Source organism: Ornithodoros turicata, chromosome 5, assembly GCF_037126465.1.
Source record: "Ornithodoros turicata isolate Travis chromosome 5, ASM3712646v1, whole genome shotgun sequence".
Classification (NCBI taxonomy): domain Eukaryota; kingdom Metazoa; phylum Arthropoda; class Arachnida; order Ixodida; family Argasidae; genus Ornithodoros; species Ornithodoros turicata.
Window position 1 is genome coordinate 13,970,973 of NC_088205.1, and position 27,437 is coordinate 13,998,409.

General features: G+C 46.7%; 2 protein-coding genes across 4 annotated transcripts in view; one reads left to right on the forward strand and one right to left on the reverse strand.

The window, feature by feature from the left end:
• LOC135394081 (probable G-protein coupled receptor No18) overlaps positions 1-27,437 on the forward strand; it is a 178,088-nt gene that overhangs the window by 105,099 nt on the left and 45,552 nt on the right. The window lies entirely within an intron of this gene.
• Positions 21,396-25,672, reverse strand: LOC135395325 (uncharacterized). 2 transcript variants are annotated; one of them, XM_064626555.1, is made up of 8 exons: positions 25,491-25,672; positions 25,211-25,326; positions 24,575-24,867; positions 23,676-23,951; positions 22,613-22,802; positions 21,964-22,064; positions 21,810-21,898; positions 21,396-21,577 (listed from the first exon to the last, which is right to left on the reverse strand). In XM_064626555.1, the coding sequence occupies exons 1-8, from the start codon at positions 25,590-25,592 to the stop codon at positions 21,440-21,442; spliced, it is 1,305 nt and encodes a 434-aa protein (XP_064482625.1). In that variant the 5' UTR covers positions 25,593-25,672; the 3' UTR covers positions 21,396-21,439. The 2 variants fall into 2 exon arrangements, with proteins under 2 accessions (XP_064482625.1, XP_064482626.1); XM_064626556.1 differs by having other exon boundaries at positions 25,391-25,583.

Consider the following 27,437-nt stretch of genomic DNA (forward strand, 5'->3'; position numbering starts at 1 on the left):
GAATCTAACTCGTGACCTACAGATATAAGTCATCTCTCGCTTATCCGGACATCTCGGAAGTCGACACCCCAAGCAACACAATGTACTGAAAGTCGAGTGCATTAGGGGTGGACGGGTAGGTGGAAGGCCTTGAACAGACTCGTGAAGCTAAAGAACATTGATAAGACACATACCGTCCACCCCTATTGCACTCGACTTTCAGTACATTGTGCTGCTTCGGACCTTTCGTCCGGATAAGGAATTTCCGGATAAGCGAATCTAGCCAATTTCCAGGGAACCCGAAAATTTAGGACACCTCCTTGTTGCTGCAGGAGAAATGAAACAAGGAAAAGATCGCCCCTGGTATCCTTTACCCCAAAAACTCCGCTGTAGGTTCGCTGGAGTGGCAGTTCTCTTTTTCCGGGTGGATGTCGTAAATAGTGAACTTTCCAGAATCAATACTCGGGGCTTTTTTAGCCCAAGCCAGAGACTGGAGATGCTCTCGGACGGGGCATTCACGTATGTATTTCTTGGGCACAGTGGATATGTTACAGGACACCTCTTCCGCTTCTCGCCTACCATCTCTACTGTGTGCCCGGACACGTCAGAAGGGAGTGACCTCTGAGGAGAGGCTCTGTATTTTGTTATGTTTGTTGAAAGCCGGTGCGGTTCAAACTAGTAAAGATGTCTACTCCCGGCAATTGGACTATATTCAGGAGAGGCGAGCCAAACAGTACAGAAGGCCCCGGTGAGATGTGACCCTTTTTCCGGAACAATGCGAACACAGCACATGCCAAGGACGGATGACGTTGACACATTTCCGGATAAGCGAATCGGAATGACAATGGTCCCCGTACTTGTTGCTCGGATACGGATAACGCATTCCGGATAAATGAGACAAAGAACAACGGTAGCAGGCTTGCTCCCCGTAATGTAGTCCGGATAACGAGTTTTCCGGATACTTGAATTCCGGATAAGCGAGAAATGACTAATCAAATATCAAGTCCTAAAATGCATCGCATCTAGGCAGAAACTGTGTCCTCATACCGGTTTCTTCTGTCGATTCTGTCGTCGCAAACCGCGTAAATTCTATCAAGGGAAGCATACAAAAAGCTCTAGTTCGCAGAGTTCAAAGTTATCTGGTCATCATGTATCTTACGCAGTTATTATCTCCTACTCAGTGAAGACGTTTAAAAGTAACGACGTAAAACGAACATTTTGAACGTCCCGTAGCTATTTTTATGGCCACTAAAATGTGCCACTAAAAAGTGCTGTGCACGGACGTTAAAGAAAGGAACAGACGCGCACACACTGAACTTCCACGAAATGATTTTATTATTTATGTGTTGTACCCGTAATATTTTACGACCTGAGTGCATTGGAAGTTGTATTACTACATCACTCGCGCCGAACGGCAAATATCTGAACGTTGTTAAGTTAATTTGAGGGTGAACTGTGTCTATATTAGTTCTGCCGGAATAATTAGTTTCAGGTTTTCGCAAAGTAGCGAATACAACAAACTAAACAGCGAATTAGCTAACCAACTAGCGAAGTAACAGGCTATAGAAAAGGAAGAATGAACTAACCACCAGGCAAGCAAACTCCCAGCTAGCAGACCAAACGACGAACAAGCTAATGTTTAATCTTTACACGCGAGCAAGGCTGGATGCAGAATCGCCGATATTGTAATTCTCGGCAGCATATGTACATGTATAAATAAAAGAACGAAGTTAAAACTCCGTCTTGTCTGCTGGAAGCTGTGCCATTGGACTGCAAGCTGGCGTTCCATAAACGGCTAGAAGTTATTAAATTTGCTCTACCGTGACTGGGAAAGGCACGACCGTGTTCCGCACGACGCATCACACGCTTCCTTGTTTCACACGCACGAATGTACTTCATTAACACTTTTTTTTCTTACCATGCTCCAACTCAGTTTGAGTGCGGGAAAAAAAGGTTGCTTTCTATCCAAAGGGAGGAAGATTTAATTAACATCGATCCACAAATTTCGACCTCTTTTACGCCGTCTTAGGTTAGCCTGTGAACGACCATAATCTTTCAGGATCGCGGCTCCTTCAAAGCTGCCTTGTAGCAATTAAGGCGAGCATAGCCACTTCTCATCAGACGTGTTTCCGCTATGTAATTAGATTCGGACGGCTTTAAGTGTGTGAGTTGGCGGAACTAGAAATATTACCTTTTGCAGGACGGTAATGTAATGTACGTTAAAACTTGACCGAAGGTGGGTAAATTGAACAAATATGTATTCATCGAACGAATTCTTTTAAATTGCCCTAGGCTCCCCGCTCCTTCCAGCTACGCACTTCCTGTAGGTGGCGTCAGTGAGGGATGCAGTAAGAGCGTAAGGCAACGGAGTAGAAGAAAGGCGGAAAGGAGGGAGAAATACGGGAAAGGAAAGGATATCTAAGGAGGTGATGCCCATCCCTTTGCTTTGCAGGAATCGAATGAGAACGGTGTAGCGTTTATTTCTTCGACTATTTCTTTTATCTGTTCAGCGCGAGACGAAGAATATATTTCCTGGAGGAAGGAACAACAACTACAACTTCATTTAAGACCATGAATGGGGAGTTGGGAGTGAGTGGTACCAGGTCCGAGACCGCCGCATAGCCATGTCTGGAGGTAAGAGAAGCACAAGTATGGGTTTAGAAACTACGTAAACACCACACCAACCTCAAAGTAAAGGCCTCTCATTAGTTAGTAAGGATTACCCCTAGATACTCATGGCGGGGGTTATAGGGTACCTGTGCTCGTTGTCTTAGTCAGTATCGGCTTCATGTCGACCCGTTGTCCAGAACTTATCCGTCCGGGGCCGATGGTGAAGGTTTCTCGACAGGTTCGTCAGTCTCAGGCCTTAGGTAAGGCGGCATCAGGTCCGAGACGTGTATTGGTCCTGTCTCCACTCAGTCAGCACAGCTACGTACCCTGTGGATGATCCTTGAACAAATCCTTGTCTGCGGAACCACCACATGTGGGTGCGGAGCCCCGCGATACCACATTACGCATGGCGCCTAATGCTATTATAGCTATTGCTGTAGGAAGGAATATATTCGTGAATGAATGTATTTCCTTCCGCACCGCAAGCGAGCTGTAAAATTGCGCATGACCGACGCCGTTCCAAGTCTTTCCGCGACGAGCTCAAATCTAGCCTTACCAACCTCGGATACTCCAACTCGGATACTCTCTTGCACGTTACTTGGCACACGCAGCGGTGGCGTAACCGCAGCGCTTCTCAACTAGCTGCGGGTTACCGGTCTCTTCAGCAGCATGTGACATCGTGGGCGAGAGTCGGCGGAAGATTTTGACCCCACATCGCCTGACTCTCACTACCCCAGGAACTTCACTACTGTGACGGGCTGGGCTTTTTGATAAAATCGGTTTCATAGACTTTTCTCAATTTTCTAACATCAAAGGGACAGCGCGCCCTGTTACATTCAAGCGGTCGCAAAAGCTCGTGTTCCCCCACAGTTGAAAGCCATAAAACTTTAGTTGACATGTACGCAGAGTCTCTCCGTGGGAAGGGTGACATCTGCTTCCCCTAGAGGCGGCTGTGTAGAAGCCAGCATAACTGTATGTTAACGGGAGCAGTGGCTATTACAGCGTTCTTAGAATGCAGTGTCGGACGCACATGTGTACTTGGTTTTGCGTACGTGACTGACCCGAACTGTGACATGGCGCGAGAAGGCGATTTAAACCATGGATGACTTTGAGAGAGGGAGAGAGTGGGACAGTCGCCTAAAGAGTCAGTCGTAGTTTGCGTCGAGGACCGGAACCAGCGAAGAGACGTCGAGATGTGATCCAGAGCGGGAGCCCGGACGGATGTCGGAGGGGGATGGACAACGGCGGCGCCTTGATGCCTGGAACCCACCGTCGACCTGAGGGTTCGTCCCCGAAGTCTCCTTCCACCTGCGCTGACGTCCGGGCGACCGAAGTTACGACCTAGAGGCCTAACTGGCGGTGACTGAGCGGAAAGGGTGCACCCGACGACGATGTGGCGAGCAGAGAGACGGATCGACGAAGGCGGTAGCCGAGCTCCTGGGACCGAGCCTCTAAGTGGGATGGTAGGCCTGCCGCCAAGTCTCCGTCTTCGCTATTGTTTGACCCGGCCGTGGACCAAGAATGGAGACCAGAGCGGATGAAGATCGACGGAAGCAGCAACCGAAAGCCACAACATGCAAAGCCGGTCGCGTAGGTCACTGCCGAAGTCGTCTTCAGAGCTCGTCTGCCACGCCATCGTCCATGGCCTGGTGAAGATGTGGTGTCGTCGGGGTGCGCAAAGTCAGGGTCAGTCACTCTTGCCGCCTTGTTATGTCTCCAACGTTTGCATATGCCCCTCGAGTTTAGTTTGTAGTGTCGTTCGTCTTATCGTTCATTTAGGTTGTATGTATGTCACACATTTAAGTTGTATCCGCTTATCTCACGTGTTTTATTGTCGCGATTCCTGTAATCTATCATGCACCGTGATTAATACCGTTGCAGTTGAGCTTTGATTAAGTCATGTTTTGAAGTGCGTGGTGTCATTCCTTCTCGCCTCTGCGGGTGCCCACGTTGAGTGTATCCTCTTTTCTTGGTTAATTTTGTGATCCGTGCCCTTCGTCTACGGCGAGGGACGTCACACTACCCACTGAGGAATTATTTACTAACGAATAGCGAGGCGTCCTTTCTGGCTGACTTTTCCTGCCAAAATGAATAGATCCCCCCCCCCCCCGTCTTAAATATAGTATAAAACGGTTGTCAATATCGTTTCAAGTATTCCGTGGAAATGAACTCGAAAAAAAGGCGAAGCGAATAGAGCTGTTCCTTTCGAAATGATTTTGTTATCTGTAATGTCATTCATCTGAGAAAAGGGAAAAGTGACATAAGGGCCCATTGTGTACAGTATCCGCTAAAACAGGAAGGAGATACATCTTGAAAAGTCTCAGGGGCCACAGAGCCCCCGGCCGGAGCACTATCAGCATGTTTACTGCAAGACACATGAAACAGGATTAATACACAGTCACAGTCACGTTACCTTGCAAGCCACCACGTGAGCTGTAGGTAACGACGTTCCAGAGCCACTTCGGAAGCGAGCAATTACCGTTACCACGCGCTGGATAAGTTCGAGGGAGAAATTTTTCTTTATCGGACTTTTCCATCATCTGGCGACGGTAATTCTCCGGGACAAATTCTTTCTCCCTCTCTTGCATGGGAAGAATTCTGTTACCACGACAATTTGTTGCCGACAGTATCCCAGGTTATACACGTGCTGACAGGCGGTACTCCGATATCCATTACGAGAGAGTGTGGATTATTTATTCCGGGGAATTATAGGTCACGTCTCGCGGCTCTCCCATGGAAATGTTCTCATGAGTTGTTGCACGCTGCCGAAGTGAGATACCTCGTGGATCAGATCGAGTCTTCTACAACCATCTACCGAGATCATGATGGTCGAAGAGGTCTTGGCCCGATTCCACCTACGTTGAGGAGATTCCTCGGTGACTTCGGTAGCGCATCGGGCACGCAGCACAGCCCCCAGCGTTGCTCGTGCGTAGAGCACTGCTAAAGCTACTGCTGATACACTTCGGCCCTGTTGCCACACACAGCCGTAGCCGTAGCCACATTAACACAGCAGCCGAACGGCCCGATTGTGTCTAGTATCCGCTAAAACAGGAAGGATATACATCTCGAAACTCTCAGGAGCCACAGAGCCCTGGCCAGATCAGAAATTGCCACACACAACAGATCCACCATCAACATGTTTACTGCAAGGAACATGAAACAGAATTAATACATAGTCACATTGTGAGGGGTCACGAGTTTTGTGATGATGTCGTGACTATATAAACATGTTGAGAACGCACCTGTTGCGTGTTTCTGTTTTTCTTCCGTCCGCGTCTCTGTGACCCCTGAGGCTTTCAAAATACAGCATGTGCCAAGGACATTGTCGAGATTGGGGGGTGGTGGGTTCGAGTCCTACTTCTAGCCATGCTGTCTGAGGTTTCCCTTATATATTAGGTCGAAATATGGCAGTCGTCCAAGCGTCCAGCCTTTAGCGTCCAGCGTCCAGTTGAAGTGTCCAGTCGTGGCAGTGTTCAGCCTCGGAAAGGTTACTTTCCATCGTGCTTCCTTAGGTTTTTCCCACGGACTTTCTAGACTGTTGTCGACACGGTTCCCCACGAAGTCGACCTAGGATGCGTACTAAATCCCACTCTACCACTCCTTCCTGCTGTGCTCTCTCCAACTGTGCACATCTGTACACCACCCCTTATAGTCACTACTACTAAGCTACTTAGAGTGGCTCCTTTGTGGAGACAAACCTGTAAAGAGCAGTTTGATGCCTTTTTGCATCGCCACCTAGATGAACACAGTCTGATCGCTTAGACGCCGCTAATCACATCTGTTATTTGGGGATGTTTGTGGTGGTGTTGGAAGCAGCCCGTCTTCGGCCTCGTAGCTATGCGCAGCGTCAGGGCTGCAGGTGAAGATGATGAAGTGATGATGATGAAAAGAAGATTGGGTGTGACGTATAAGTATACGAGGACTGATTCCGGGATGATTTTATTGCTGACCGACAGAGGGCAGCACGAGGGTGCGGTGGCGCCATCTGGGAGATCTGGCGTGCAGCGTGGAGTCACCCGATCTACTCTGGGACCTCTGGGAGTTATAAGCGATTTTCTGGTCGCAGTCAGGACCCCATCTGCGATTTAGTCATGAACATCAAGCGCAACCCGAGAACAAACGGCAAGTTTTGTGTCAAACTTCAGAAATCTGCAACGAAGACATTTGAGATGATTCGGCAGGCCTATGGCGATGAATCAGTGAGCCGGACAACTTGTTTCTAGCGGCACGCACATTTTAGAAGTGGCAGGACTTCACTGGACGACGATAGACGTTCAGGAAGACCATCCACAAGCAATAAAAATGGTACCGTGATGTTACACGTAAGGATATAGTCTGCGCAGTGTGGCGACATGTTGCAGTTCGACCACCTGGGGTTCTTCTGATGTGCGCCGGCACGGCAGAAACTACTGAATTTTCTTCGTCTTCTTCGACATTCGTGGTATTGTACACCAACAATTCGTCCCTGTTGACCAAACTCTGAACTACTGTACCCGAAAGTTTTGAGTCGCCTGAGGGAGGACGTTAGGCGAAAACGTCCAGTTCTGTGGCGTGAACAAAATTGGGTGCTCCACCACGGCAATGCTCCCTCACACTCGTCATTGAAAACACCGGAGTTCCTTGCATATAACGGCATGATCGTCGCCCCCCCCCCCCCCCAACTCCGTATTCGCCGGACTTGGCCCCCTGCGACTTCTTCCTGCTCCCTAAGCTGAACTCGCGGCTGAAAGGAGGCCGATTTGACGACGTCCACATGATCTAGGTGGGATCGCGGAAGGTGCTTCAGCAGCTGGATGAACAAAACTTCCAGGAAGCGTTCCGACAATGGCGAGGGCGCTGGGAGCGATGTGTAGGTGCCCAAGGAGACTACTTTGAAGGGGATAGGGCAGAAATTTGAATAAATGATCGGGTTGCATTTTTATAGGGCTGGTCCGGGAACTCTTTCATCAACCCTCGTCGGCTCGGTGGTTGTTCCGCACTCCAAGTAGAAGACGTAGTTGGATCTCAGTCATTATAGGAGCCTCAAAGGCAGCCTCGTTACGCAAAGAAAGTATCTTAAATTATGGGTCCTCGTGCGTCTTGCGGAGAGCGAGTCAATGGTCTGCAGGGTATCATTCCTGCTTCCATCAGCCGCATGGGGAGCCACTGGTTGCCACACAAAACTGCTCTTTGGAAGCGTCTTGCGGCGATTAGCTGAGGCAGGCGGCATGCAGACTTTATTTATATACCCATGTAGCGAACGAGTCAGAGAAGGAGTTAAGCAGGTATCGTGAAATTGCTCTTTCCCGTTCGGAAGCTCCTGAGACGTACAAGAGCGCAGCGCGCGTGCATGCTTGCGTCATCCATCATAAAAGCGCATGCGCGCACGTGGTTTTTCTTTTTTCTCTCTCTCTCTAAGTCATACACTACATAAAACACTAATATTTTTACGATGTCATCTGCACGTAACTCACGATCGAATATTACCCTACGTATATAGTCGACATATGACTAGGTGACTATATATATATATATATATATATATAGTCACATAGGGCTCTTAACAGTGGAGGAAGTAGTCGCTTACACAGAGTAGTTCCACAGAGTAGTAGCTTCTTAGGGAAGCACTGTTACGATAAACAAACCGCACGCAGGGCATGCGAGTTGCGGTAAACACGAGGGGCTGATTTTGCATTCGCAAGCAGGACACGCATAAACGAGAAAGAATTTGTATTGCGTTTTTCCTTCTTTCCGCCGTACGCTCGGCCTGTTTATCCGCACAGTAAACATGGAGAGATTCGTCGCCCGGAAACTTTTAGAGGATGCGAGCTCAGGGATTTGTTTGTACGGGAAAATGCGTTGCGTGTTTTCGTAGTCGAGTGTTTGTTGATCTACCAACGTGTTCTGGCACCCATGGTCACAGGTTCGGTGCCAGATGAGGCTCAAAATGAAAATGGGGTTTCACCAGGTTCGTTCTAGAACTCTCCTCAGCACAGCTTGGCAGCACAGACAATCCATACAAGCTTCCTCAGCTCGGCTGGATGGCAGACCCTTCTGTGTTGTTAAGGTTCTGGGCCCTTGGACACCCGACCATCAGTTCCACGCCATGGAGGCGTTTGTGCGATTTTGCGCAGACTCCAAGTTGGTGGACACAGTGTGACTGACAGTGCGTGTGAGTGAGTGACTGACTGACTGTCTGTCACTCACTGGTTTTATTCGATAGCCATTTGTGTTTTCCTAAGTGATCTGGAGTAGCCGGCTCTCGTAATGAGTGCCTATTTCTCCATTTTTCTTTTTTACTTTTCTTATCAACTCAACTCAACTCTACAGTTTTAGAATAGTGCATCCAATAGGTAGGTTCCCTAATAGATGACAACACACGTGTAAGGTATTCTAACCCTTTGGGGTCTCTATTAAATTGGAGGTCGCCGGTACCGCGTACCCAGAACCCAATCGGTGCTTTGGGGGGCGCGTGTATATTCCGAAAATTGGGTGGGTGAAGGAACTTACGTCGCGCCTATGCGGCGCCAGATACTCCGAGAGAGCAAAAGAAATGGAAGCGAAAGAAATACACATTGTGTGCCCGCGGCAGAGACCGCCCGTTGGTGGTATATAGCCAACGTCGTGCTGAAGACTGGGAGGTGGTGGGTTCGAATCCTGCCATCGGCTGTGCTGTCTGAGGTTTTCTCTGGGCGTTCCGGCAGACTTGCCAGACGAATGTCAGCACAGCTCCTTTGAAGTCGGTCCAGGACGCATACTAACCCGCTGTCTCCTACTCCCTCCCGACGTCCTCTCTCCTTCTGTGCACGTCTGTAATCCGCTGTAGCCACAGTTACTTCGCGGCGCTAACACCGACTTTGAAAAAAAAAAAGATTTTGAAGTCTAACTTATAACGACAGCAATGATATTTGGGACCCAAACGTGTATCCTTGAAGTTAAATGAGTTTTATACACAAAATGAATGCTGTGGCTAGCGTTTGGTGGCGCCCCAAGCGGGTTCTTGGTAGGGTGCCTCAATACTATCATTCTTAAAAGAGAGGGTGTACAGTAACTCCATTTTGGGGAGTACACCCTTGCCACAAGTATCGCTCCCTTTCGAGTGTACAATTACTCTCCAGTAGGGAGTCGAAGAGTCTCCTCAATCCCTGAAGGGAGTGAGGACATTCCTTTTTGAGAGTAATCGTACTCTCCAAAATGGAATGATATATGTGGCAAGGAAAAGGAGTTAAAGTACACCTATTTTTTAAGGATGTAGCTAGTATTCAGGTACCCTAGTTCTTCTGCTTTCGGTTGCGGTAGACAAAGCTATTCGCTTGTGTACGTCTTCCTCCTCGTCTGTCTTGTGCTGCTGCTGTTCAATCACTGCGCTTTCGCGTACAATATGTCATACCAACAAGTCCGAGCTTCTACGTTGTACGCTATGCGAAAGCTCCTTCACGCGTTACTTTCGTTTGCGTCCGTCATACGACCCGTTTATCAGGCAAGTTAAAAATGGCATAACTTCAGTGCTTGCAAACGTGCACCGAGAAAGGGAACGGAACACAAGGGGAACGGTCGTTTTCAAGGCATAGGCATGCCACCTTCGTGTATATAGTCGGCGATTGATTTTCATGTGTGACACTTAAATGATCACTGTGAATAAAACCTTTTCAGTTAAAATTGCGCACCCTCTTCTAAAACTCCCTATTGGCATTTTCATAATATGGTAGCTATTGAATAAAAGCTAGGGCAGGGTAGCATAATAGAGTGCACATGCAAAAGGTGACACAATAGCACACGTTAGAAAAGGGCCGGCGAAGCGTTTTGAGGCTTCTAAGAAATAAGAGTTCGTGACCCAGAACCCAAACAGTGTTTTGGGCAATGCGCGGTGACGGTAGCTTGGAAGTCCTAAAGCGCTCGGATATCCCGTTCTACGGTGGCCTGTTATGTTCCATGATCTAGCTCCAAAAAGAATAGACAGTTTTAGTGTACCGCAGGCTATCGCCTTTACGTACATAAGGGATACCGTTGGTGCTTCTACGCACGCGCAAACCATAAAAAGAGCTTCGCGCAGTGCGCAGAGCCACCACGCTATCCCTTACTTACGTAAAGGCAATAGCGTACGATGTACTAAAACTCACTAATAACGAGGAAACAAAATCGTAAGCGTCGATAAGAAACAACAACAATAAAAAATACGAAACGAAAGAAAAAAAAACGAAATGAAATGAGAGAGGGGGAGGGAGGGGGAGAGATGAAAGGGCCGCGCACACGCATCTGTAGCGTAGAGATAACCGCCTCAGATTCGACCGTTGAACGCAAAGCAAATTCGCGTACAATTCACTGGGCTTCCTTTTATGTTTTCACGTCTAGACCTCCTCGCAACGCTCGCACTGTTTGAAACGTTCCCCCTCCACATTGTTCGAAGGAGAAATTAGAAAGTGGTACTATAAAACATCCAGTTGACGTGGACTCGCGGGCTTCTTCGTGCTCATTCCAGAAGATATATTACTCAGAAACAACAATGAGAAACAGAGTGGGAGACGAAAAAAAAAAAAGATTTATTGTATTGTTACGCGACGCTCAGCGCTGCAAAGCAGACCATATAGAATTTCGCTTTCTCCACCCGTTCGTCTTTCTGGTCTCTTACTATGAGCGGGGTATGCACTGGCACATTCAGTTCTGTTCCAGCACTACGCTCAGTGTGGCGAATGTATCAACTGATTTATTGAAGATACGTGCGAACTACTACGCCGGGGAGGGGAGGGGGGACAAGAAAGACCAGAACTCCCCCCCCCCCCCGAGCTCGGGTAAAGGGGCGCAAGAATACCGTGGGGAGCGCAGATTTCCCGCTTGTCCCCCCGTAGGCGCAAAGTAGACGCCGGTACTGGTAAAGCGTATATAACTTCCGTTAGCGGCATCCACCGCTTGTTCGGTGACGTGTCTACACTCTTTTTTTCTTTCCGCCATCGTTATGTAACGGCCGTGTTCACTTTGGCTCCGAATAAATAATTCAACCTTCCGCGCTCCTCCCAATTCCCTTCGCCGCCGTCGCGCCCTTTATTTTTAGGACGTGTACTCGTTTACGAAAGCTGAGAAAACAAAAGAGAAGATCACGAATGACGTACACATATTAATAAGTGACGCTGGGTGGCAGGAAAGTGTAATGTCCGTACTTTCTTTTGAATACAGTAATGGAGAAGTGGCTGTTTACGTTTCCTGAAGTACGGAGGGTGCAGTCAACGTTTTCATGGACGCTTCGCGGATCATCCGGCGGTGAACTATACAATTAAAACAGAGTTTTAGAACATCGTACGCTATCGTCTTTGCGCACGTAAGGGATAGCGTTGATGTTTCTGCACACGCCCATAACAGAAAGAGAGCTTGGCGCAGTGCGCGGAACCACCAACGATATCTGTTACGTACGCTATCGCTTTATAGTACGATGTACTAAAATTCTCTAATATCCTGTCGATCCGTACCTGGTTCTGGTTCGTATATGGTTCTGACATGGAACGACAAACCATTGGTTCACGCCACATAATAATATGCGCGTAATAATGACAGTAATAATCATTTGTTTGTGTGTGTGGCACTTAAACTCGACAATATGACTTTCCGCAATTACTAACTTAGATTTAGGATGATTAGATACTCATTTGTTTTTCTTACTTTCCTTTCTGTTTCGTTTCATTATTGTTTATTGTTATATGTATACGTATTACTATTTCAGGCTATGAAGGCAGTACATTTTAACTAGAAAATCTCCAAAATCTCCATTTTATTTTTTCCTTAAAACGCAACCAAACCAACTTCTAGAACTGCAACGCGTTAATTCTTGAAATATATTACTGACATTCCCCCTCGCAGAAACTTTCGCCTAAATCTTCCCTATTCATCTATCTAAACAGTGATATAAAGCACCATGGCGAGCACTCAACACGGTGTTGACACTGCGAGTAGTTATCCAAGTGACAACATGCGCCGTGTATTTTTTTTTCACTTTATCAGTGCCACGTGGAACATTCAATGTCGCTTCCCCATCAACATAATTCTGTCTGCCAAACAGCAATGTCGTCTCAGGCCTACAGACAGAGCCAAACGGTCGCCCTTCGAGCAACGCCTCGGCTTGCTTTATACCGTGATATCCGCTTTGCGAAGCAATTTCATCCCCGATAGGCCTTCGCCACGTCGGCAGCAGGAGCAGTATATGGTAGCACTGCGCCGGGCATATTTACTTGCTTGTTTTGTCGTCGAAATACCGTCTGCAGTCTTATATCCCACTTTTACGTTTTGATTTCCCTGGGGCGCTGAGGGGAGCAGTATCTAATCCATACCGTTATACCTGTTATGTAGTGGTGTCATGACGCGTAGGTTGTCCCCTTTTATATCATCTGTCCGCATTGACGCGCCTTTATTTTGAGCCGACACGTGACAACAGCATCGCCACTGCTAACACTGGTGGTAAATATAGATCGGTTCGGTTCATGGTCCAGTCCCCGAGGTCTTGAAACCTAAGCCTTCATCTTCAGTGGGTTGTTACTTCGTTGGTGTTCTCGATCGAAGCGATGTCACATAATAGGAAGGGCGTAGGTGGTTGACAATTCCCCTCCGTCTCTGTGTGGCCCTCCACATGCTACAAAAGGAAAAACACGCCGAACCGAGTGGGCACGTATGGAAGATACTGTTGGGTCTCTATAATCCGAAGAAAGGATCGAAGTGATACGAGTAAAGGGTGTTGTAGGAACGTCCGTATAGACGACCCTCTGTTTACAAACATGTGACGTCAGGAGAAGACCGGTTCGAGGTTATATTTTGCTGTGGTGGGCAAGAAGCGGGAAAAACGCGTCGGCTGATAGGCTGATAAAGCCGATAGTGCCCACCGGCATGCTTTGCGCGGCGGCGTTACGTAATCAGTGACGTAGCGGTGCGGGTCGTCTATACATGTTGCGAAATTCGACGCTTTAAGCCTTGCGAATTTGTAGTTACCTCAATTTATTTGCAGCGCAAAGCTCATGCTGTGTAGACGCCAATCCAATTCCGAAACGAAAGTTTGCGCTTACGGAATATCTGTAGGAGTACGACCTAATGGTTTATGCAACTGTGCCGGCCTTGTACCTGAGATAACGAACGTCGAACTCGCCGTCAGATCTTACTGACCTGCGTTCTCCTTTATGCAAAGGGCCCCGAATGTAGTTCGTTCTCCTCGCAACGTTAATCCCGTAAATGAGTCCGGTCCGTCTCTTCAAACACTGTGCACGAGAAACACAATCGTACCGAATCCATTTGTTGGTTGCACGAAAAGGTTCCTTCTTTACGAGCGACATTCGCATTTCACTATTGTTCTAGGAAAGTCTCGCGAATTTTCCTTACTTAAACCTTACCTCCTCTTCGTTTTTACGGTTTCTAAACACAGGCTGCCATGGTGGGGAGGGGGCATGACTTCCGTGTCTGTATCGCTCGCTCTTTTTTTTTTTTTTTCTTCCTGTGAAAGTTCTCTTGTCTCGGCCACCTTTTCAGACGCAAAGTGCATTAAGACCGAACTGTCCAATTACTCCTGTCGTCGCCCGCATTTCATCGATTAGCACCGCGACTCTGGTGTCTTTCTGCGTTACGTACGCGTTAGGATGCTTGAGAGGAGATGCCGGTTTCACTTAGGGCGGGCGTAACCTCAGTGTTTCGCGTCCTTCGTTCAAGTTTCAAATGACAATTTGTCTTTCTTATTTTTTTTATTTACCATTTACCATCAGAACGATGGGGGAGCCGAGACAAAAAGCTTGAGAAACGTCTCGGCTCCCTTACAATCAGGGCATCTGGACAAGACATGTAACACTTATACAAACTCCAAAGAAAAAACGATCAAGACATAATTTACAAATTCCGCTTACCACAATTGAAGGATGCCTACAGTAGTACCGCAGTTAAAAACAATACAATAATTCCTGATATCAAATGACCATGCTATATGCAACAGATAGGCAATCAGAATTGCAAATGCAACGCGTGCAATTAGGAGTAAATATACAATTAGAACAGCCTAATATCAGTTTCAAAGGTAATGTTTTCAGAACAGCCTTAGAATTAGAACAACCTAATATCAGTTTCAAAAAGTAATGTTTTCAGCTCTCTGAAGGACACGCTACAGATGTCAATACTATGTAGATGAAGGGCGCGCGCATTCAAAAGACGAGGAACTGTTACCTGTAATCTCTGTAGTCCATAACCAGAACGTGAGAACGGCACACAGTAGATGTCCGAGTTACGGAAGGCGTAAGATTTCTTACTTTTTGTGACTTGTGATAGGATGGAAAAGTCGTTTTGGTTCCTCATGGAGTGTTTATATGAAAGAGCGAGGCGATACGTATATTGTTGAAAGATTAATAGGATATGGTGTTTGCGTTTGGGGTTTGGTGTTTGCGTTGGTGTTGGCTTTGTTGTAATGTCACATGGGGCTCCTTCGATGATGCGGATGGCCCTCTTTTGCAGAATGTGAAGACGTTGAAGAGACGTCTTAGATGCTGATGCCCATACGAGGTTGCAATAACTTAGTCTGGATTGAATAAGAGAGTAATATAGTAGTCGCTTATAGGAGGTGAGGAGGAAGAATTTGTTTTTGTGCAGCAGGCTAAGGGTCTTACTGATTTGGGATGCAATGGAAGAGATGTGATTGTGCCACAGTAACTTGTGGTCGAATATGACTCCAAGGATTTTAATGCTTTGAGCGAGCTTAACTTTTGAGTGCCCAATGACAATATCCTTGTTGGGTACAATGTGTGAGCCACGTTGTGTGAAGCAGGGTGTCGAACCGAAACGTTTTTCGTTCCGGTTTTCGTTCCGGTTCTATCATAAACGGTCCAGTACCGGTTCTGCTCCGGAGCAAAAAAATAACCGTTCATGCCGGTTTTAACCGGTTCCGCTTCTGCTGGGCATATTCATTCCCAGAAAAAAAAAAAGCAAGGTTGCAAAATGCAAACCCGTTTATTCCGCATACATGATATTTAATATTAATAGACACCTGTGAAATTGAGAGCCACTGGTTTCTGTAGGTGACTGCCTGTTCAAATTGGCTTTCTCCTTTCCTGAAGCGCATGATACAGACGGACTTGTTTGTCGTGATGTCATACGTAAAGTACTTTCTTGCTGTATTGGCGCGATCGCGTCCCATCCGAATGTCTGTTGCTGCTTCCTAGCCAGCAGGCCCGTACGAGTACGACGCAAATCGAGGAATACCTTCACTCACAAACGCGCTCAAGGGCTCCGTTTTCTTTTCTTCGTTTCCTGTCCAAAAGAGGCGCCACTTCGCACGTGCTTGCCCTTGTGGATACGTAAATGTATTCAACTTCGCTGCTGTCAAACAAGCGACGCGTTGCGCGACATTACCGACATGGAAGCCGTTATGCAGCCCCCTTGGGTCGCTCTTGAGTTGAGGAGAGTTTGGGCGGATGAAATTAAAACAAACACTACGGTACATTGGTAGAGAGTCACAACCGGTCACATGTACCTCTAAGTCTATGTGCACGAACGATAAAACGCTACAAAGGGAGCCTAAGCGTCATATATACCGACGTACATTCCACCGTAACCGTAACCTTCGTAAAGTATCCATGAACACACGACGTAAGTTTCATTCGCCTATTCGTAGTCCAAACCGGCGAAGTTTTTCTTGGACTGAAAACCGTTTAATAAATTTTTCGGTTTCCCTCCTAAGCGAAAAAAAAATGTATACAGTTTCGATTTCGTTCCGGTTCGCACCAAAATAGCGTTTTTTTTTTCGGTTTTTGGTTCACTCCGACACCCTGGTGTGAAGAGAGTCGACAGCGTCTTTTCGGTATTGATTGTGAGTTGGTTCTGTGATGCCCAGCTGGTTACGTTTCCTAGGACTTCGTTCGTTTCCGCAGCTATTTCATCGAATGTTTTCCCGCTGACTAAGACTAATACATCGACTGCGTACAAAACTATATTTGGGTGTAATGTGTCGATGTCATTTATGTACAGCAGAAACAGCAGAGGACCAAGTATGATGCCCTGTGGTACTCCTGCTTTGATATGTAGGGAGCGCGATAGATTCTGATGGTCTAGTGAAACGAATTGACGGCGATCCGAGAGATATGACTTGAAGAGCGATAAACCCATACCACGAATACCGTAATGACTTAGTTTCGCTAAAAGCACTGCATGGTTCAGTGTATCAAATGCCTTGGAAAAATCTATGTATACACCCAGCACAACATTTTTCGCTTCGAAGTTATTTAACATAGCCTCTTTCTGTCTAATGAGAACAAGTCCTGTGGACTTATTTTGCCTAAACCCGTACTGCCTTGACGAAAGAACTTTGTGTTCTTTTAGGTAGCGAAGAAGCCTCTTGTAGACAACTCTTTCCAACACCTTCGAGGAGTATGGCAGAACAGAAATCGGTCTGTAGTTTGACAGAACATTGCGGTCACCTTTCTTTAAAAATTGGTAAAACTCTCGCTATTTTCATGTTTGTCGGGAACACACCACGTGAGATACAGAGATTACAGATATGTGACAGTACGGGTGAGATAAATCGGGACACATGCTTGAGGCTTCGCACATCTAACCCGAAAGCGTCTAGGGAAGTACTAATTTTCAAAGACATGATAATGGAAGACACTTCCTCAGCATGCGTTGGATGCAGTAAACAAGAAAAAGTTGGTGCTTGATCATAGAACACTGGTGAATCTCCTGTACCCACGCACACGGACAGTATAAAATGTTCATTAAACGCCATAGCGAGATGACTGCCGCTTACTTCTGTCCCACCGATTGTAAGTGTGGAGAGAGGCGGACTGGGAACATGCCTTTCTAGCAAAGCGTTCAAATTTCTCCATAGTGTCTTAGTATTTCTAGTGTTCAGCTGGGCATGAATGTATGCAAGTTTGCTTGAACGGAGCACGGAGGTGACTTTTTCCTACAATCTTTGTACACCAGCCAATTTGCCTCAGTACGGTTTTTCAGGAATTGAGCAAATTGAGCTTATTGTGTTTTTTGATCATCCGAAGGAGTGACAGCAATATCCAAGGTTTTCGCACCCGTTTATGCATCCTGAAATTACGGACTGGAAATCACTGATCATGAGCCTCCTGATACATACTTAGTAATGTATCAAATGCTACATCAGGTTTCGTACACGTCATCACCGTACGCCAACCGATATGAATGATAGCTTGCTCATATGAAGTCAGTCCTGCGTCTGTTATGGCCTTCTTGTTAAGAACAGTATTAGTTTTGCTACGTTTCTCATTTGTTTCCATGAACAGAAATGTAGGGAAATGATCGTTTAAATCAGTTTGTATTGTTCCGGCGACTATGGTCGAAAGATTGCAGTTTGTTACCATGAGTTCAATTAGTGTGGAAGAGTTTTGTGTTACCCGAGTTGGGGGTGAACGAATGACGTGCAAGAAGCCATAACTCTCAAGTAGATCGTTCAGACAGTAGCTAGAACGAGAATCTGTGAGCAGATCTATGGTTGAAATATTCGCGTATCACAGCATTCAACTTGTTATCACATGAGTATGATAACAAGCGTTCCAAACAGTCAAAAAAGATTTGGAAGCTTCCTTGTGGGGGCGATAATAAAGCTGGGTACAAGAACTTCCCACTTTCGACTGGTAACAATTCGCAATGTGGTGTGGAACACATTAATTCCTGAACTACCGAGCCATAGGCAAGATCACTTGACAAAAGGATTTCGACGCTGCCTCCTCGCTTATCTGTGCGATTGAGTGAGAAACAAGAGTAGCGTGGCTGGTTATAGCTGGGGTCGTCAGCAGTAAACCAGGTCTCAGAAAACATGAGAACGTCAAAGGAAAACCCGAGGGCTAGAAAGGCATCAACGTCATCATGTTTGTTTCGTAGTGATGAGCATTTAAATGTAAACATGATAAAGTATGTGGTCCGCGTGTAGTATTCAGCAGGTGGAGCGCATTCTGTGTAGGCACAGCTCATGCAAGAATACAGGCCTTCTGACGTAAACAGCAAGGTTTATTCACGGTTAAACGAAGTTGTTAAGGTTCACGGTGGAGCTTACACGGATGGGTTTTTCAGATCCGTCCTTTCTTACATATATGGCACCGTAATTATGCGCGCATCCGAGCGTCGTAGAACAGTTTTCGATTAGATGCGGTCAAGTTCTCGTTAACATATATGTTTTGGGTGTCAGCTTTATGGGTTCGAAGCTTGCTTCTGTTGGCCAGCCAACGTTCACAAATGGATCTGTTCGTGAACCGGACGATTACTGCGGGGATTTTTCCCGGTTTGAACGGTAGCCTGTGAATTGCCTCGATGCTGTTGGTGTCGGGCTTAGGCACATTCAGAACTGCTGCAACTTCGCTTAGTTTGTCTGTCCGGTTTGTAACCGGAAAAAGCGAAAGAAAACAGAGCAGCCTATTCTGTATAATGTGACGTGCCGGTGTCATTGCCGGGTGAATACTGCGTGGTTACCCAGAGTTCATGCTAGACACTGTGGTCGTGGGATGGAATCCTTACTAACCCAACTAGTCTTCCTTGCATGTCATGAGGCGTCCTCCTCCCTTCTGTGAGCAACATTGCTCCAATGAATGACACTATTAGGAGTTTGGAGAATGGTCGCAAGGCCAGTATTTCCGGAGGTGTACGCATTTTTTCGTGAAGGCCGGCACCCACGGAGAGGAGCAAGAAGGACAATTTCTCCAGATCACGTGATGTTTGAAAGAAGGAAGTCACCGAAAAGGTTAGCCAGCTGTAGGACTCGCACCCACATCTTCTGGATGTTCCCCCGATGTTCCCTCAGTGCGGTCACGTGTGAGTGTCCTCTCCCAGGCCTCCTCTAGAGAGACCAAAGCAAATTACTCAATGGGAACACCTCTGTGACGTCGTACTGACGTTGCGCACACGCCTCTCCCTGCGGATTTTTCAAGCCCTCTGGATTCTAATTACTTATAATGCCGAAAATAAATTATACCACGCAGGTTGACGGAAATCGAAGCAAGAAGTCGGTAAATTACGGAATGCACTACCGTTGGAAGCGAAAATCTAGAAATTGGTGCTAAGTGCGTTGAACACCGCTATTGGTGATATTGTGGCCGTGCCATGTAGGGTAAAGTGGGGCAAGATGAGGCACGGGGCAAGACGGGACGCTTATCTGAGAGACGCGTTGCTCCATGCTCTTGAAGACTTACTCATAGGTGGCTCTGCATGTCCGCTTTCTGCACGTGGGAATTGTCCTGATTGAATTGCTGTTATTGGTCGGTTACTCCTGCCTGGAATGTAAAGACCCGCAAAGGCGGTGCGATTTTTTGTAGTCTTTTTTTCTTGCCATCTGTGCATCATCGTTTCGCAGGCTTATTCTGCCAATGTACGTCCACATACTATTTCTTTATTCATTCATCTAGATATATGCAAAATATGGGCACTCTTGGTTATCCGGTGATGAACAGGAAAAATAATGCACCCGATGATATGCACGAGGCAAGACGAGACAATTTAATGTAATTGAAATTTAATGCATTTTGAATTTAATGCAATTTAGAAACTGATGCCAAGTCTATGCTATTAGGTGGCTTTATAATTGTTCCTCGGCGATTTTTTTTTCTTTTTTGCATATAGACCTATCCCTGTTTACAAACAAATGACGTCAGATGGCACAACAGCGCCGCCAACTTGGTAGAGTGGAACTACTGTAGCAAAAAAAAATCAATAAGTCAGGAGAAAGCAACGTTTAAATGTGGCTTTTCATATTGCTAGATTTTTATTTATTTATTTATTTTTTTGTTCTTTACATATTATTAGTTGTATGGTCTTGTTCTGCTCCAGTCTACCGGTAGCCCTTTTTTTTCTTTTTTTCTTTTCGGTAGCTCTTTCTAAAGATGGCTACCGGGCTCTTCCATCTTCTGGAGGCTGAAGGGCACAAGTATCTCTCGGAGTGCACGTGGTGTCTCTATACAAAGCAAGCGCGAACAAAGTCGTAATAACAAACCACATTCCGCACAGTATTACGACACTGACTTTCAGACGATGCAACTTTGGGATGAAGCTTTTTTCTTCCGCGATGGACTGGGAACGCCACTGAAGACACGAAAGCGACGAAAAACGTGACCTTATTTGTGTGTACCACTAATACAAGAAGCCACCTGTGACTTTTGTGAAGGAATGAACCTCCCCACTCTCTATCTCAGAATAAAGTTGTTGTTGATGTGAAGGAATGTGGCTTTGTGAAATGGTGGTGTTCTCTGCCCGCGCTGTTTTGGTTGCACTATGTCTACCAACGTCATGATTACGTCACGATGACGTTTCTTCGGCAGAGGTCTATTGTCTAGGATTTTCCAGCAAATTTTCCGGTTTCCTACGGTATTTCCAGCTAAGCAGAAGCGCACGCAAAAGAGCGAGCGACCAGCGACACATCCAACTGGCGTTTGCCTTGTTTGCTAAGCACGGTGTAGCGAAACAGTACCGGGTTCTGTGTGGTTTCATCGCACATCATGTGGGCGGTGGGCTCAAGGGGGTTGTGTAGGGGCCTACGGGCACTACTTTGTCTGCTTGGATTGAAATGGATTGCAAACTAATTTGTATAGTTCATTACCACGGCATGTCGCATCTTGCCCTAACGCGATGTCTCGTCTGCATCTTTTAAATTTCTTGTTCTCTGCATATTTTGGACCGGCTACGTCCGTTCTGTATTTACAGGTCAGAGGCTCAACACCCCTGAGTGTACACATGGCTAGATTTTTTATTTTTTTAGCACGAAAAAATTGAAATATCATTCAAATGCAAATTTGTCTCATCTTGCCCCACCTTACACTACCTAACTAGGGCTTGGGGCTTAAAGCAGAGCAACATTGAAGCTGATGTCCGAATTGCGTGTCCTTTATTTCGATAAGGGCGTATAACCCAATCAGCTATCTCCCCGTGAATGTACACGGGCGGGCCGGCGAGGACGGCGTCGTATTCTTCGATGGTCTCCATGCTGAGCGGTATCGGAATGGTCATCCTCCTCCTCTTCCTCGATGACCCCACCGTGAATTCGGACTGCCTGCATTTCAAAGGAGAAAAAAAAAAAAAAGAAACTGAGCCCCTAAGTAACCCGTAAGTTCATCGGAGAAACCAGGAAGACCACTGATCATTGTCGAAACTATGCCTTTCATGCAGAATGCATTTTGCTTCGGATAGTAACTCGAATAAAAGTCTGCCGAAGCGAGATCGGTCATCGATCTAAAGCGTGTGGTTCAACAATCGTGCACTGAATGAACAGATGAACTACTTACCACTACGTAGCAGATGAACGAGAACCCTCCGGAACATAATACTGCTGCCATCAAAAATTCCACGAGCATCTTGAGGTACATTACAATCTCTGCGGAGACAAACAAACGTGTTAACGTGTTTACTTTTTTCTTTTTTTGCGAGTCTGGTTATTACCGTATATGCTATGGACCTTCCACGGTGCCATTTCCGCCTTGCTGTAGATTTTGCGCGAGGAATTTGGGTACGACCTGTATGTCTCTATCTTGTAGTGATACCTGCGTATACACACACGAACTTAGGAACGTACGTAATTGGCGCGTTTCCCCTTCGCAATGCCAACTCTGCTGCCTTGACTACTGCTGTCGCCTCCAGAAGTTGCAGCTACAACGGCGGATACACACACAGATGCAGGTTACACTGAAATTCGACGCTGCTGCTATTCGGAAATTTTGGGCTGTGATTCGACATAACGTGTGTGATGCTCACTTAATCAGCGGACTTCGAATGTATCTTATGGTGAATTCCGCCGTCGTAGTGCGCAGCCGAGTGTGCATGTTACACTGGTCGCTTCAGTGGAACGTGCATCACGTTTCATTGGTCGCTCGGTCCCCTCTTCGTTTCTGCACAGAACCCTCAATGAAATACTACAGTGCGCTGCACGAAAACGGCTACCGGAATTCGCGATTATTCCGTCATTGCGCATACTTCAGGAACAAACAGAAAAACACTTTCTGCCATGGCGCCATGTTTCGGGTAGCTCTGTCTAGAAAAACGCTGTTTCGGAACTGCAGGCGCAAGGCTGGAGCGACACAACGACCTGTACCTGCGGAATGGTGGCATGTTGCTCAGAATGACCGAACTGATGTTATTGGGCACGTGGACGAAAGAACACGGGCCAACAATGGGACACCACGACACACGATATCCATCGAAGTGACCAAGGGGCCTCCAGGACAGTTTTATCGATGAAGAACCGAACGGCTGGACAGACGCTTCGCACGGAGGACCGGGCTCTGCAAGAGTGAACACGGGTGATGATTTTGTGCGCCCTTGGAGCGAAGTCTTGAACAGGGCTTGGTGCGTATCTTGACCAGGCAAGGCAACATCATCCCGACACAAAGGAGCGACTGACACAATCCGTATTATAAGTTGTTTCGGAGTTTATGATTTACAGCTCAGTTAATATCCGAAATTCAGAAAAAAACGCACACACAGTTGTGCAGCGAAAACGCAGTTGTCATTTATTGCTTCAACACTAAAGAAACACTAGCTTAACAATACATTTCGTGCGACGCACACTGTTAGTGTTCGGTAGTACTTGCATACGACGACCCCTCCGTCGCGATCGCGGGACGATGTGAACACCTCGGAATCAGGTACACCTTAACGTAGTCGCAGGGCAGCTTTCGCTTGCGTCCCATATTGTCGTCAGCACTCCAACTAGTTGCCCTTTCAGAAACACCACCATGTATGGCCTCTGTTCAATGCTTATTTTAGTGCTTAGGTCACGTGTAGGACAAAGAAATCGGGAAACAGACTGGGGAAAAACCCGTGCGGTGAACCCTCAAGTGGTCGAGATGACCGCCGAAGAAAAACGCTAAGTCACAAAAGCCATTATTACGTTGCCCTGGGGCCGGTATCCGAGGTCAAAAGAAACCTAGGATGCAAAAGGAGTTCAAGAACAATAACCCGGTTATATCAGGGAAACCATTTGCCTGCCGAGTTCCAGCCTACTGGAACCTTCAATCGGAGTGTTTTGGATTAATCCGAATTGCTTAAAATTTTACCGGAGTAAGTTTTTCTGATTTTTTCGGATAAATCCGAAAACCCAGAACACTACTTATAACGGACTGGAAAGCAGTTATTCTTACAATAACACGACATACCGACTGTCCCTCGCTCGAAATGGTAATAGAACAGCGGCTTCCTTGCCCTAAGTAGTTCCACGTTGACGCTGAATCGGGTCAAGTCTGCAGGAAGTTCATAGGAGCCGCTGCTGGCAGGCACCTGGTCCTGGAAGCATTGGAAGATGCACGGCTGGCTATCCCAGCACACCTGCGCCTGCAGCAATCCCCCTCCTGTGTATTGGTCCTTGCTCTTGACACCTTTCCACTTCACTTCCAGCAGGAACGGGGAGTGCTTCACTGCTACGAATGACGATCCTGAGGAAGACCCTTGGGGGTTATTGTTCGTTGTGACGTGTGATATAGCACAACCATCGAACAAGTTATAAACCAGGAGAGCTGTCCTTGAACCATAATCGTCTTGCACTTTTCCTTTTTATTTCAACAGAACGCATTTTCGTTGTTAACGGTTTAATGATTTTCCCCCTTGAAAGCTCACGTCTTGAATATTCATGATACACCAGTACGCTGTACACCTGTACAGGAATGCTCCTTTTAATGTTAGGAAAAGCATATATGACTCAGTTATTCTTGTCTACACCTAATGAGCAGTGCTGACTACCGTGTCTCGTCTACACCGAAAAATGCGAAACAGGGAAGAACGCTTTGGGAATTCAGCGCACAGCCCTGAAGAGACATAGTTAATCCTCATACGGAACGACCATCCTGTCCGTGGCAGTGTCTCGGGAACTAAAACCCTGGATTATCAACTTCACCCTTATCTCCTCCTTTCCTCTTCCTCGAAGACTGAACGCGAGGAAGCGTACTTAGTACTGTCGGTAATTTCTCTTACCGCTTTCCCTGGGACGCGCAGTGCTACATCAATAAATAAAACGGTGAACGTGTGTGAACCGCAAACAAATAAACACAGGAGGGCTTACGATTAACGGGCGCAGTGCGGAGGGTGAAGCAGGTGGCCAAAGACGAGAAACCACCTCGACAGTGTTGACACGCAGGGTACAAGCAAGCCAGGTACACTGCCGCTGGTTCCAGGTTTCTCTCGATGGCGTCGTTGTTAGTGCTGATGACCGACCTCTCGCACCAAATGTCGTCGCTTCTTGAGCCACACCCATTACGTAAGGCACCCCAGCGAGTTGCGCGGCAGTGGAGAACGTCACGGAGCGCCCATGTCTCGGAAGCCAGGCAGCGGAGAAGGCGAGGTCTACGTTGGAGTCTGCAGAAGGTCGGCTCGGGTTACGACGACACTAGAGCCGAACCATGCACGTTCCCAGGCATCAGTGGCTACATTGCATAATACTTTGACGTCTGGAGACACATTTGCGGAGGACGTACATGTACTTTTTGTACATTTTTCTAAATACAACTAGGCTTTCCATAGCGGAAGACATACCATAAAAGCGGTCACACAAATTGTTCCGAGTTTTAACGCGGAATCTTTCTTCTTACGTGGTGAGGTCAGCACAAAATGGCATGAAAGAAACAGCTTGCATGCCCTTCCGCTCAATGCCGCTATAGGAACTACCATACTGTAAAGTTTCTTTGCGGCAGGAACCCACCTGGTGTGTTTAATGAAACATACACATGGCTGGTTGCCATCGGCCGCCCGTAAGCGGGCCGCACGAGACAACATTCTCTGTGTCGCTGCTGCAGATGCTGGGCAACCCAGTCTCACCTGCGTAAAATGTATCCATTGAAACGTAACATGACGTCAGCAAAGTCCGAAAGAAGACACTGACATCTGCTTAGATAGACTTCCTGGCTGCGCTATTGCCGACAGTCATTAGTGAGTCCCGTGACGTACGAAGAACTCCATAATGTCGCACAGCCAACACGTACCATGCAGATGCAAAGCAGAATCCAAAGGGTCACTGGTCCCTTCTGGGACACCTGAATCGCCCCGAGTTTCCAGTCCATGGTTCTTGCAGCCGCTTTCTTCATCTCGTAGCATAAAATAAAAATGTCCACAGAGGAAGTCTTTTCGTCTTCTTCCCTTGTGCTGGCAATGTTCCACACGCGCGATTGGCACTTGCTTGTACCTTGACTTTGTCATAAACGTGGCTACAGCAATGCGGGTCCTAATTGCACACAAGAGGATAACTCGCTAAATAAAGATAACATGGAAGCTTCTACGGAAGAACTTCTAAGTCACCATGACGTCTGAAATCGTGCCAACCACGTTCAAATCCGCTCTCCATCTCGATGTCCTGCTTCTTACACTGTTGTATGCCGTCTCCCTATTGTCAGACCGTTCCATATAGCACAGAGGTTCTCATACAGCACACCTTTAAGTTAGTGCTGTTCGTGTGTTTTTGTCCCAAAATTTCTACAGGATCGTATTCCTATATCGGCGGGCAAAACGAGAAGTAACGAAACGAATCTGCACCACCGACGCTGGACAGTCCAGTACAGTGAACCCTCGTTAATATGACCCCCTATAATCTGACATACTCACTTTATGACACTTACACACACTTTTTCTCGGCAACCGTTCCCCCGCCATGTAAACCCATCTCGTTACCATGACAATCCGCTTTTCTGGCTATGACCACGATGGTTGTCACAAGTAGGGTCAAACACGTGTATTAGCATCTCGTTATTAAGACCACGTCACATGGCCCTCAGAGTAGCCCCAGGGAGAAGTCACCACGTACTCATGCGGAGGGTGACACGTGTTGAAGTAGGGCGCCAAAGTTTGGGATGACTCCTGATGTTGTTGAACTCAAAATTATCCATACTGCTTTTCGGGCTCCTAAAGCACTGTAGTGCTTAAACAGCAGTGACGCCGAGACCAGGTCACAATGTGCTGCTGCTGCTGATCTGGGCCTAAGAATGGCCGGAACGAAACGGTCTCTGAGGTCAGTGGATTGTGCGTTTCTCGTTAGTATGACAATTCGCTTTATGACCAAATCAGAGGGAACGGTGGTGGTCGTATTAACGAGGGTTCACTGTATACAAATGTCCCACCATCCAAAACAGCGACAAAATTGGAGCGTCCCAAAGTGATGTGTGTCACTTGCTGTTTACTGCTGCAAAGTCACCTGACGACCCAATGAGAAGAAACCAGGCTTGTACACGTTACTCGAAAAAGGTAATTGATTACCGTTACTATTACTCTGGTGGCAAAAGTAATTTTTTACCGTTGCAAATTACTCGGCTAAAATGTAATAAAGTGATGGCTAAAAAAGTAACGCGTTACTTTTGCCGTTACTTTCGATAATAATGACTTATTAAAGTCGATGAAACTACACGTACCTGATCCGCTTAATGAAATGGAATTTCGTCGCCTTTTTACAGGATAGGAGCTTTTTTTTATGCAAACACATTATGCATTTAAACAGCACATTGTTTTCGTTTTTTCTTTCCATCACCCTGAACGTTTTGGAAAAGCTGAAGCCACGGAGATAAATCAGGACAGATAGTCGACATGGCAGTGTGGAAGAGGAAGGACAATCGCAGCTACGAACTCAGTATTCTGAACTACCTCCCCGTGGATCTCCTTCCAAAGTTCAAATGCGTTGTGTCCCCAGGCGCTCAACATGCATGTGCGGAATACTATTACAATGACCTCCACTCGTGGCAGTGGAAAGCAAAGCATATAGGAAAGGCTATGATGGAGCCTGTGGGTTGGTTTCGTGTATCAGTAAAGCTTAGTCGAAAAGTAATCGATTACTTGTAACCGATTACTCAAAATTGTAATCGGATTACTTGGAAAATTGCTTGCTCGAAAATCTAATCGATTACTCGCAAAATTACTCGGAAAAGTAATTGATTACTAGTAAGAGC